We start from the raw sequence: 12,959 nt of genomic DNA on the forward strand, positions 1-12,959 counted from the left end.
AGCTATGGAGAACGTCATATCCATTATGTCTAGGGCTCTGCTTTGTTTAGGCTGGTGACCGATATATCTCTTGTCCACTGATAGTTCAAAAATGTTTTGCCAAATCGTTTTAAGCACAGTCCTTTACATGCGCGACGTGACGATGTCAAGCGTGTGCATAGGACCTTGTGAAAAATAATATGTGCTGAAAGGTTAGTAGTACACTTAATTTGTAAAAGGATTTGGCAAAACATTAATGGCCAGATGGCTCCCAGGTTGCCAAATATGTTCTGCCAAATTTTGCAGCCAATGTATGTTTCTTGTGGCCAACACTTATGACCACAATTTAACTGGTAAGAAATTAACTTCAGCAAGAATTTGTACTCAATTGTTGACTAAAATTGTATAATTTTATACAAATCCTATCCAAAATTGTTTTGAAATACTGAATATTGACTTCAATTTATTTAAATAATTTTTACAAATTACACAAAAAAGGGCTGATTTACTGTTTTTTCCCTCAAGTTCCAAAGTAGTCCAAATGTGGTGAAATTTTGAGCAGCGGACAATATTGTTTGAATTGAACTACCAAATCACAGGTGGCTTGGGCTGATTGAAAGTCCTTGCACAAATCAGGCATGAAAACCATGTTTTTTTAAAAACATTTTCTGTGAATTTGATTCAGAAATAGGATAAAAAACACTGAAAACAATACCAGTAACAAAAAATGCTGAAATCAGCTAAAACGTTGAAAATTTTCATGTCTGACAAATGCAAATAAGATACTTAATTAGCATATTTTGTTATGTTACAACGTCAAAATGGTTCATGATTGGGGACACTATTCGCTGTCGAAGTGACATAATACTCGGATTAACTACCATAGCAATGGGGTAAAACAATTATGGTCATTTTCACAGTAAAGGGTGTAACTTTTGATTTTAGGGTCAAAATTTCAAACCACTTAAATATGTTTCTGTTTACTGAAATCATGCATAGAAGCAACTTAAATTCCAGTAAAATAAGGTTTCAAGGCTTAAACCTTTTGATTTCTAATAAAAAATTTGACATTTCCATAACATTTTGGTTAAAATGTATTTTACATAAGCTCAGAAAATTACGACATGAAAGCTGGAATACATGTGAAATCCCATTCCAAAGTAAGTCAACAGATATAAGTTACATTTTATACCATGGTTTGCTATGTTTGTAATTGCAGTTTTGAAAATTTTTAACATCAAGTGTCATTTACAATGGAAATTTCCCAACCTTAAACATATTTTTAAAGTTTTAATTGGGTTCCTAAAATAATTTGAATGTCTAACTTCATGTACAATAATACTACTTGATGAAAGGAACCTCCCAGTTATTTTTTAGAATTGGCAATTCAAGCGATTTGTGTTTCGGAGGCTTCAGTTAACAACACAGGTGATCATAAAAGTAAAATATTTGGCTAAATACTACAAGTTGACATGAAAAAATACACAATTACCAATTTTCATGCTTTGCTTCTAAGTATTGAATTTCAGTTGTGACAAAAATTAAATTATCACAGCAAGTCATTTTTTTTTTTTTTTTTCTTCATGTTAACAATGGTTAAACATTGCAGAAGTAGTTTTTTTGAAAACAACACTGTTGGGATCATCTAAGCTGTTATTTTCTATTTTTTATTGAATCAATGATTCTATGTGGCAGATATTGTAGATTTATCACATGTTAATTTTTTCACCCATTTGTTAAGTATGGTGTTAACTTGCATGTGAAGCCTCCAAAACAGGCTTTTTTGGGTATCAGTATATTTTTCAAACATTAACCATAATATCAAAATTTTTTTTAATTTATGACATTCTGCACATATCAAGTAACAATTACAATGCAGATATCAGTATGAAACACACCAATTTAGATATGCATAGATGATAATTAATCTTAATATTGTTGTTTCGGAGGCTTCATTTGTTTCGGAGGCTTCAATTGTTAACAGAAAGTTTGTATTGGGTCCCATTTTCAAACGGTGATATATATCTCCACGATTTAAAAACAAGTGACTTGAGGATCTACTTTGCTACATTTTGATAAATAGATTGGATGAGCTCTTTCATTTATATTTGCCCAAGCTTGCTGAACAGTTTGTTTCGGAGGCTTCCAAAAAGTTCACGGAAAATCGGCTCTTTGAAGTCAAGATTTTATACAAATTTTAAAAGCTTGCAAATCGACTAATTTTTGTTACCCATTTCAAGTTAAGATATCAACTGTTATGAATCAAGAAGAAGTGAAGAAATAACCAAGAATTATGAACCAAAGCTATACCCATAAAGTTTGTTAACAATTGCTAACGGAAAATGAAGCCTCCGAAACGAAAAATATCGAAGTCCGGTTCTCAAAAAATACAGGGCTGTTCAAAATTAAATCTACTGTGGCAGTGTTTACTGAACATATGACCGTACTTTCAGGATAAGAAAAATTATCCATGAACTGAAGAAAACACAGGGTTTTACAAAAATGTGACTGTTTTTTATAGTTTTTCAAAATGGCAATATTAAGTACATTTAAGCCTGCTAAAACTGAACACAGTAACTCCCAAGGTAGTCATCAAGGTAGCTGCTAACTAGATGACTTATGTGGCCAAAAATCATGGAATTCTGTGGCTTTATTAGAACACTACGGATCAAAATGTTAAAAATCGAAAGTTACACCCTTTACCGTGAAAATGACCATATATTAATCTTACAGGTGCAAGTGATCAGCTTGATATGGTTCAATGCAGAGGTAGCGCGTGAACGTACCAGTGCAAGGCGGTATTTCAAAATTGTTTTACCCCATTGCTATGGTACCGTAAAATGGGGTGACTTTGGACACTGGGGTGACTTTGGACACACATGGGAAAAACTATTATTTCATGTAGGCTGTTTTACCTTTTAATATTTCTAAGAATATTTTTGTATGTCCTTATGTGGTAATGTATGGACATTACAAATGACTAAAGTTTTCCAGTATAATGTGTTATCTTATATGTTTTTCAGAACTTTTTAGCGGGGTCCATAAAATACAGGATTTTTTTGCTTGCTACGCTCGCAAATTTTGAAATTTTGGGACTTTTTTTCTTTGTTTTGTTTTTGTATACTTTTTCAAATGGGGGGGGGGGGTTGCAACTGCGTACAGGCCTGTATACATGCATTATGTTGTGATTGTTGTTTCAACTAGCGGGATAAGTCTACCGCAGATGGCATAATCCTGGATACTAAATGATTCTTCATGGGTTGGCAGAGGCATCCAGGAAACGGCACACATCAGACAAAGAAAGAGTAGTTTGAACAGGGACGGAAGCCGGTACCACCTACCAGCAGTTTACACCTTGCTATTGAGATGTCCTGCACCGTCTGATGGTGCTGAGTCTCAATAGCATATTCAACTGTGCTCCATGTGTTTATTAGGGGCTGAAGAAAGTCTAGTGAATTACAGACAGAAAGATACCCAAAGGTGAGCTATTTCAGCTATTTTGAGAAACAAGATTCATTCAATAAATATACATGTATTTCAAGCTGATTTTCTGGGTTTTTCCTCGTTTTGTCAAGGCTAATCTATCTAGGCATTATTAACAGCAGTTATCTAATTATGTAACACTGACAGGTTGGTGCCTAGATATCAACCTCCCACTTGAAGTTCTGCATATCCTGATTTCAAGCTACATTCCAAATGCCTGCAGAGTATGGGAGAAATGATCTGTTTTTTAATTTTTTTAATGTCAAGGCTGATCAATGATCAGTGATCATTAACAGCAGTTATCTAATTTGGTAATGCTGACAGGTTGGTGCCTAGATAGCGATTAACCTTCCACTTGAAGCTTTGCAAATCCTGATTTGAAGCTACATGTGCTGGTAGGCATTCCAAATGCCTGCAGAGTTTGGGAAAATGATCTTCTGTGTGGGAGACAAAGTTGGATCTTGGAATTGTCATGGCAATGTCGTGCGTTCGGATAGAGTGCCTTACGAATCGAGTAGTAAAGCTGCTGGCAAGGCATTCCAAATGCCTACAGAGTATGGGAGAAATGATCTTATGTGGGAGACCAAGTTAGATCAAAACCAAGATATCACCGACTACCTCGTATTGGCTATTGATAATAAATCATGTTAAGATAGAACTGTTGATGCGCCATTCCAGCAATATCCAATTGGTTTTCTCCAACAATGAAAATTACTTCAACCGTAAAATCGTTAAAATTTTCGATCCTGGGAGAGATTCTTGTAACAATATCATCAGTTATATCTTAGAGAGTGCGCGTAGCTGTTTATCTACCTCCATGTTCTGCTTGGCAATGTTGACATTGTGCAGAAGTATACTGTATACCTGCGACCAAGGCATCTCAGCAGATGCAAATACTTAAAAAAAAAGATAAAACAGCTACCGAGGTGTCACAGATATACATGGATCTGCTACGTCAACGGTCAGTTTAGCTAACCGCATCGCTAGGTGGATGTGGTATGGCCAAATGGTTTTACAGTTAAAGGCCCATCTGGATGATCATAAAAATCATCAAAATGCAGATTTTGGTACCTTTGTCATTGTCATGTGCTAACATAGCATACTAGTGGTTCAGCTGAAAGCTGTGTATTTGGATGACGTCAAGCCATAAATCATCAGAGCTGAGGACGCAGTTGGTACTGTGAAAGCGCTTCCGGCAAGCGATCAAATTTTAAGTAGAGTTGAAGTCAAAATTTTGTTTTTCTAATTTAATTTATACCACTACAAATGAATATTTCAATTTTATATTAAGAAAAAAATGTTTTTGAAAAGGGTCTATCCTGATTTTGGCCAATTTTGGGTCGGCCGGTGAAGGGCAAAACAAACAAAAAATTTGTTTGCCTTATCCAGACATGTGATCTTCATAGGAAAACATGGTTTTAATGCTTCGAGAGCACAATTTCATGCACTGAAGCATTTAGAAGGCCATAACTATGTGGCATAAAGCATTCGAATACCATCTGTCAGTGTTGTTACCCCATTTTGAGTGCCCTTTTGCTGTCTCATGTTGGCACTTCGGGCATCCAATGTGGAATTACATATGTGACACGATCTGGTCCATGGGGGCCAAAGAACTTAGAAGACATATTTGAAAATAGAGTTACTGTAATTATTACAGTACACATACAATAGGCTATCATTTACTGAAAACACCAAAGGTCTAACATAATTGGTTTTAAAGTTATGAAGTTTTTTGATGTCTATTTTCTTATGTATTTTATTGTTTTTTACTCCATATTTTTACCTTTATCTCAGTTTCAAATTTGCCGCCTTTGGCTCCCATGGACTAGATCGTGTCACATATGATTCACTTACCCATATTTTTCACTTATCCACCTAAATGCTTGGTCCCATCATGGCTGGATAAGAGAGGTTGGACAGAACATCTCTTTTAAGATATCTTAATTATGCTGGTTTCATACTTTTCTGCTGCTTGCCGCTTTGCTGCTCTGAAGACAATTTTGCTTCACTTCGCAGTCGCACCAGAAACACTAGTGGTGACCAGCGGCAAGCCAATATACTGCCCACTCCACCACTTTGCCCAAGCGGCAGATTGCTAGGAGTTGAATTCAAGTCAACTCAGGAGCGGCGCTGCTCTGACGTACGAGAACACTCCGAACAGGAAACGATTTTCGGCAGTGAGCAGCAACATCGGCTTTCATATTCATGCCACTGTATGTGCTGTTCCGCTTGCAGAAAAGTACAATCCGCATGATAAAGCGTCACACCCAGCGGCAAGCGGCAGAAAGCATGAAACCAGCATTACTGCTAAAAGAATTTGGTCCGTGGGTTTTAAGAGAGTACCTCTTTTACTCACAGCTACTCACCTACTACTTCGTTGAGTTCTGGGAAATATTTCATGAGTTGTAGCTGGTATTTTTCCTCGGTCTCCTCAGCCTGGAATGTCCCTATGAAATCGGATACCTGCAATTACAAGACAAGAGCACCACTGGTGCTGTAGCTCATTTGTTATGGGTTATGGTCAGGAATACCATGCATAGCTATGTATAGCCATGCATAGCTATGTATAGCCATGCATAGCTATGTATAGCCATAGTTATGTATAGCCATGCATAGCTATGTATAGCAATGCATAGTTATGTATAGCCATGCATAGCTATGTATAGCCATGCATAGCTATGTATAGCCATGTATAGCTATGTATAGCCATGGATAGCTATGTATGGCCATGTATAGCCATATGTAAAAATGTCATAGCCATGTATAGCTATGTATACAGGGCTGCCAACTTTGAAAAACACATTTCAGTATTCTCAAACCTCAAAATCACCATAGTGCTGTGATCAAGCAGAAATCAGCATTTTGAAAATATACTTACGGTTCTCAAAATATTTCTTTATTCAAGGTATTTATTTATTTGTACCTTTTGCTTGTCGAGTATCCTTTGATTTTATTTTGTTTAATACAGTTTTGTTTGTATATTTAATGTCTTGGATGCACCATCGGATAGATGAGTGCCACTGATGTAACAGCAATTTCCAAATAAAAACTTGAAACTTAAAAACTACAACAATTTCATGGTAAATGCCATGCATAGCTATGTATAGCCATGCATAGTTATGTATAGCCATGCATAGCTATGTATGGCCATGCATAGCTATGTATAGCCATGCATAGCTATGTATAGCCATGGATAGCTATGTATGGCCATGTATAGCCATGCATAGCTATGTATAGCCATATGTAACCATGTCATAGCCATGTATAGCCATGTATAGCTATGTATACAGGGCTGCCAACTTTGAAAAACACATTTCAGTATTCCCAAACCTCAAAATATTTCTTTATTCAAGGCATTTATTTATTTGTACCTTTTGCTTGTCAAGTATCCTTTGATTTTATTTTGTTTAATACAGTTTTGTTTGTATATTTAATGCCTTGGATGCACCATCGGATAGATGAGTGCCACTGATGTAAAAGCAATTTCCTAATAAAAACTTGAAACTAGCCATGTATAGCTATGAATACAGGGCTGCCAACTTTGAAAAACACATTTCAGTATTCTCAAACCTCATTGCTCCATTGCTTCTTTTTTTATTTTGTTTGTACCCAATGACCCCCTTTTTTAAATGACGCTTTGTACCTGATAGGCCCCTACTTCGCGACGCCGGTAGGCACATACCCGTCACTTCTAAAGTGTGTTCCTCCCCGGGACTATATTATAATAGATAGTGGCCAGCACATTTATAAAGGACTGATTACTCACTACAATCTTCACTCTTAAACTGTGTTTTTCTGAATGTGCTGATCATGTCGATTGCTAGTCGGAAACTCCTGCGAAGCTATGGACATGGCATCTTACCTACTCCATTCTATAGCAGTCTGCCCAGTACCTTGTGTGTTTTCTCTTCAATCATTTTGTTGAATGTAATTTTATGAATCAAATAAAAAAGATAGAAAGTGACTTCACATAAGTTATGTGTCATTTTATTTATAATAAAGAAGTTATTAAATTAATAAAGTAAGACAATTTATTTATCTATAAGTGCATGTCAAATGGGGTACATTGTTCAATACTATAGGCCTACATGAATAAATTATGCCCATATTATAGCTAGGCCCTAAAAACTTTATTTTGTATCGGATTTTTCCCGTTTGAAAAGACAAAACTGATGTTTATGATAGCAACCATTTCATCAATAACATTTTATCCATAAAACGACACAGGATATGATAGATAACTACTTTCACATCAATAGGGTCCATATGATCACAGGTTGTTGAGAATCTGTGATATGATGAAGATTTTGATTCTATAGATCTGTTATCAACATGATATCACGCTGTTCAGTGGTCAAGGAGTAAAGGACTCCCGGTCAAGGACACTGATATGACATCATAGGTGATGTAATTTTCTTTTGCTGACCATATGATGCTGTATATTATTGTTACATTTAGGCCTATATACCTAGAACTTTTAAAGTCATAATTAGTTCAAACATAACTTTGGTAATACTCGCTCGTTTTCATTTGTTGAAACGGCAAAACATACTTACTTTTCCTTACAAATCGAATAACAATAATTTTAAAACATTCCACCTCAGAGAGGGTTTGTCACCCATATACTGATATACCAGGCACTGAAAAAGTGCTACTCATCACCTTGAGTAAATGTTTACATAACTAATTGGGTTTAGTGACTGGGTAGATGTGTGATAAATGAGTGAGATGTTTGTCAGGGTTGCCAACCAACAATTTGGTAGCCCAAACTGGGAGAATTTGAGACACTATTTGCTCATGGCTCGTGCCCAATTGGTGCTTTATCTATTGACTTGCAGAATGTAAGGCACAGCAACACTGAAAAGCAAACATTGTAGCCGCACTGAAACAGTAAAGTTCAACATCTCTTTTACAAATTCGCACGATCAAGGAGTTGGTACAGTGTTTGTAATATGAAAAGCACCACAAACAGTCTGCATAGGAGACTATTCCATGAAATCTGGTAAAACTTTTCGTAAGAAAATGCTCCAAAAATGATACTTTCCGTCCGAATTTTCTTAGCTAAATAAGTAACAATCATGAACGATCATGCAAAGATCGCCGCCTCAATTTACCAGATCCATTGCTTAAAAGATGTAGCAAGAGAAAGAAAAAAACATACAGAAAAATGGATCATGCCTAGAGTTCATTGCGCTTACGCAATGAGCTAAAAATGGGGTATTCAATTTAAAATCCACACTCCCCATGTGAAAGATTTTGGAAATATCTTCCACAGCTGCGTCTTTATACGAGTCAAAACAGGAATGTGTTAGTCTAGTGAATAATTTTTTGTGAAAAATCTTTAAATATGGGTCCCAATTTTGTGTTGAAAATCCGTAGATAAAACACAGTAAATTACCCATTTCTATAGACAAAACTCATCTTTTTCATGTGGCGCATGAAAATTGGTAATAATATATGGGCCTGTCTTGACCGAAACAAATAGGTATGGGCAACGCACTGCAAGTTCTATTGTTTCCGATTTGAGCGCTGACATATTGGACAATGTTGCCAATCAATATTCATGAGAGTGTACATTCAACGTCCAATTTTCGAAATTGGGTGACTTGTGCTTGGTAGGTGTACATGTGAAGTACATCTACTAACTGGGCGTTTTAATTACGTAACGCATAAAGGCATTGATATCATTTAATGGATGCCTATAGTGCTGTTATTGTTAGCCCTATGTGGGGGGGGGGCTGTGTTTAGTTTTTATAAAGTGACTTTCGTTTGGTCACTCATTGACAGTAGCCTGCCTATATAGTGTTAATACGCTGTCAGGTCAGTTACCGATTTAATGGCGGAAGCCCTTTGTCCCGAACAAAAGGTACCTCTCGATGAATAGCTTGGCGGCAATTCTAATTGGCACAAAGGAACAATATGCGTTACGTAATCTATTTCTTCTCCTTTCTATATCTAACCTCCTTGGGTATGGGTCCTTAAAATATACTATACTAAAAATTACCATATGAAATGGATTAGAGTTGTGAAGCTTGAGCTGCACATCCAATTCAAGAAATAATAATAATCATCCAACTTCTGACTAAAAAAGAAATAAAAAACTTGACTCGCACTCACACACGAGTCAGGAATTACAGCTATTAATCTTGGCAAAAAACTGCCTGGGGAAAAGGTTTTTCTACCAATAGCGCCATCATTTGAAATAACAAGTCAGCATAAATTAGAAAATACTTTTCTTTGTGAGGGCGTTGTTTATATGAGTGTCTTTTTTGTCAGGGTGGGATGCGGGTGGCAAGATTGACAAAATTTTGACTCCTTATTGGTTTCACACATAAACACAAAACTATGACAAATAATTCCAAAAGTAAATTTATGTTATCAAGCAAATACATTTACTCCAGAATTCAGAAAACTACAACAATAATTTTTTGGAATAAAAAATTTTTACAAAATGAAACAGCTAAATCTTAATCTTTTAGTTAGTTCTAACTGGCAATAAAACTCAAATTTTAATATTTTTGCAATTTAAGGGAAAATGGGCCATAGTTTTCCACTCTTTTTCACACGTGGCTACGATATTCTATGATGAAGACTTAAAATTTCAATGTAACTGTATAATGTAATGTTGAGCAAATAAGGATTTGTTTGCTGCCACAGGAATTCAAATTTGAAACCCAGTATAAAGTAGAATTTTTTTTAATTTTTATTTTTATGTGAAAATGTACATAATTGTAATGGGAAATTGAAAATATTATTTACATATAAAATTATATAACTTTTTATAATTAATATAAATTTTTTTTTCTAGAACGGTACTGTATATGTGTGGGTTGGAATAAGAGTCAAAAACACTCAACAGGTGTTAGTGAACTGTGGAAATGAGACTATTTTGGTTCATAGAGTATAATTGACCTGTGCTATGATTGACTAAACTTGAAAAGAATTGGCATGATGTGATTTTTCCCTGTCTATAGAATAAGTAGCTTTGAAAAATGATCATGCCTGAAAAGAGACCTTAACCTTGCTTTGCCTGTGTAGAATGTGTCAACTTTGATATACTGTCACTATATTTGATCATAGTTGTACTTTGTTGCCAAAAAAACACCTTGAATTTTCAATCATTTAGAAGTGACTTTCCTGCTCTGTTTTGTATCGGTTCTGGATTTTTGGCAAAAACTCATATATGCAGTCAAATATTAAACAAGTAATACAGAATGCTCATAAATAGTAATACACAACTTTTAGTGAATCATTCAATACCATATTTTCTCGAATATTCGCCCCCTTCAATTAAACGCCCCACCACATTTTTCAACCAAGATGTTTCAAAATACTGATATTTCCACGAGATGCTATCTTGTGTAGTAGGCTTACATAGGTATCAAATCTGGTTGCAAACCCTGAAGTGAACCTGCAGTCATTGTTCTTAAGTTCGTAGTTCGTCATTTCAGCATGAGTTTTAAGCTTACCTAATGATTTTAACGAGAATTGTCGTCCTATGAATGACCTCTAATAAATATCCCCCTTTTGGAAAATGCAACATCCCGGGGGCGACTATTATGAAGAAATATGGTATGTCTTTAAAATAAAAACATTAAAGCAATTTTTGGCACACATGTGGCACCTTTTGCATGAACACTCTTAGAAGACTTGGGACAGGCATAAGAATGGCTTTTTTGAAAACTGCCTGAAAAAGCTTGTGAATTCAGCCTTAAAAGGCCAAAAGCAGACTGAACTAGAGCGGTTCTCGACTTGCGCTGGTTCTCGACGCAAAGCGTCGGGCCATAATGCCTCCACCTTGACGCCAGTATCATTTTAACTGGTGCAATTTCACTAGGAACTGGCCATCTCTAGATGAGAGTGTAGGTTTTTAGAAAAAGTGTAACAAATGAAAGATCCTTGACCCATTTTGTCTTCATCAAAATGGTTTGATTTTGGCACCAGAAGGAAGTATTTTGATACTATCCGAGTGGAATGTAAGGCCAAAAATGACCTTCCAAAAAATTTATCTTTATATGTTGACTGTACCCACCAAGTTTCATGCCCATACGACAGTTTTAAGTTATTTGACCTCAGATGACCCCTGGGTGACCCCGGATGACCCCAAAATGACCGTCCCAAAAATTTGACTCTAAATGTTGACTGTATCCACCCAGTTTCATGCCCATACGACAGTTTTAAGTTATTTGACCTCAGATGACCCCTGGGTGACCCCTGATGACCCAAAAAAGACCGTCCAAAAATTTGTCTCTAAATGTTGACTGTACCCACCAAGTTTCATGCCCATATGACAGTTTTAAGTTATTTGACCTCAGATGACCCCTGGGTGACCCCTGGATGACCCCAAAATGACCCTCAAAAATTTGGTTCTAAATGTTAACAGTACCCACCAAGGTTCATGCCCATACGACAGTTTTAAGTTATTTGACCTCAGATGACCCCTGGGTGACCCTGGGTGACCCCGGATGACCCCAAAATGACCCTCAAAAAATTTGGTTCTAAATGTTTACAGTACCCAAAAAGGTTCATGCCCATACAACGTTTTTTGCTAATTTGACCTCAGATGACCCCCAGATGACCTTGGGTGACCTTGACCCACTAACCAAACCTACTGGAATTTGAAGACCGCCAATGACCATCCCTCCACCAAATTGCATCACTGTACATCTTATCAGTTCCGAGATATTGCACCCGCAAGCTCGGACGGACGGACGGACGGACGGACGGACAGATGGACGGACGGACAACCAGGAAACAGAATACCTCCGGTGGAGGCATAAAAAAAATAAACTAAAAATGTATAAATTTGGACAAAAAACCTGCCTGCATTCAGGCATAAGCCTGAACATTCTCATGCCTGTTAGGAAGACAGTACACTACACTTAAATATGCAAAATTTCCATAGGCGTAGATCCAGGGGGATGGGGGATAAAACCCCCCAATATTTGCCAGGGGGGATGGTCCATATAATCATCCCCCCAATGTTGACACCTGCATGTGGGTTCCTGACCAAATTAACCTCATCTTTTTGCGCATTTCACACGCATTTGTACAATAAAACTTATTTGGTCGCCAAAAGGTGCTGGATTAATTATACTTCAAGAAATTTTTTCCAATCCCATGCCCTCCCAATGTCAAAAAGAAATCTACGCCACTGAAAATTTCCTGCTTGATACACTCACATAATATACCTAGTCCATATAGGCAGGGTTGTAGCTACAGTGGGCGGTGGTGGGTGGTAGAGCCCACCGCTCAGATTTGGAGCCCACCACTCAGCTGCAATTTTGGCATTGATAAATTTTGACAACAAATTGCCAAATATGAAAGATTTTCATCAAATGCCACAAGCACTAAAAATGTCCTAGCTACAACCCTGCATATAGGATTTGCAGGTTGGGATTCCAAAAGTTGGCATGTCAAGGGGGAAGGGTTTTTTGGCAGGCTGAGAGGGGGGCAGGCAGATTTTAGCAGGCTAAGAAGGAGGGGCCAAGTAATGT

The 12,959-nt window shown here is 36.8% G+C and overlaps 1 protein-coding gene across 1 annotated transcript in view; it reads right to left on the bottom strand.

The window, feature by feature from the left end:
• LOC140170204 (uncharacterized) overlaps window positions 1-12,959 on the bottom strand; it is a 66,956-nt gene that overhangs the window by 33,304 nt on the left and 20,693 nt on the right. Inside the window, 1 exon segment of the mRNA XM_072193540.1 lies at window positions 5,829-5,925. Within this exon segment, the coding sequence (XP_072049641.1) occupies window positions 5,829-5,925 (97 nt within the window).

This window comes from Amphiura filiformis, chromosome 14 (assembly GCF_039555335.1).
Source record: "Amphiura filiformis chromosome 14, Afil_fr2py, whole genome shotgun sequence".
Lineage (NCBI taxonomy): Eukaryota > Metazoa > Echinodermata > Ophiuroidea > Amphilepidida > Amphiuridae > Amphiura > Amphiura filiformis.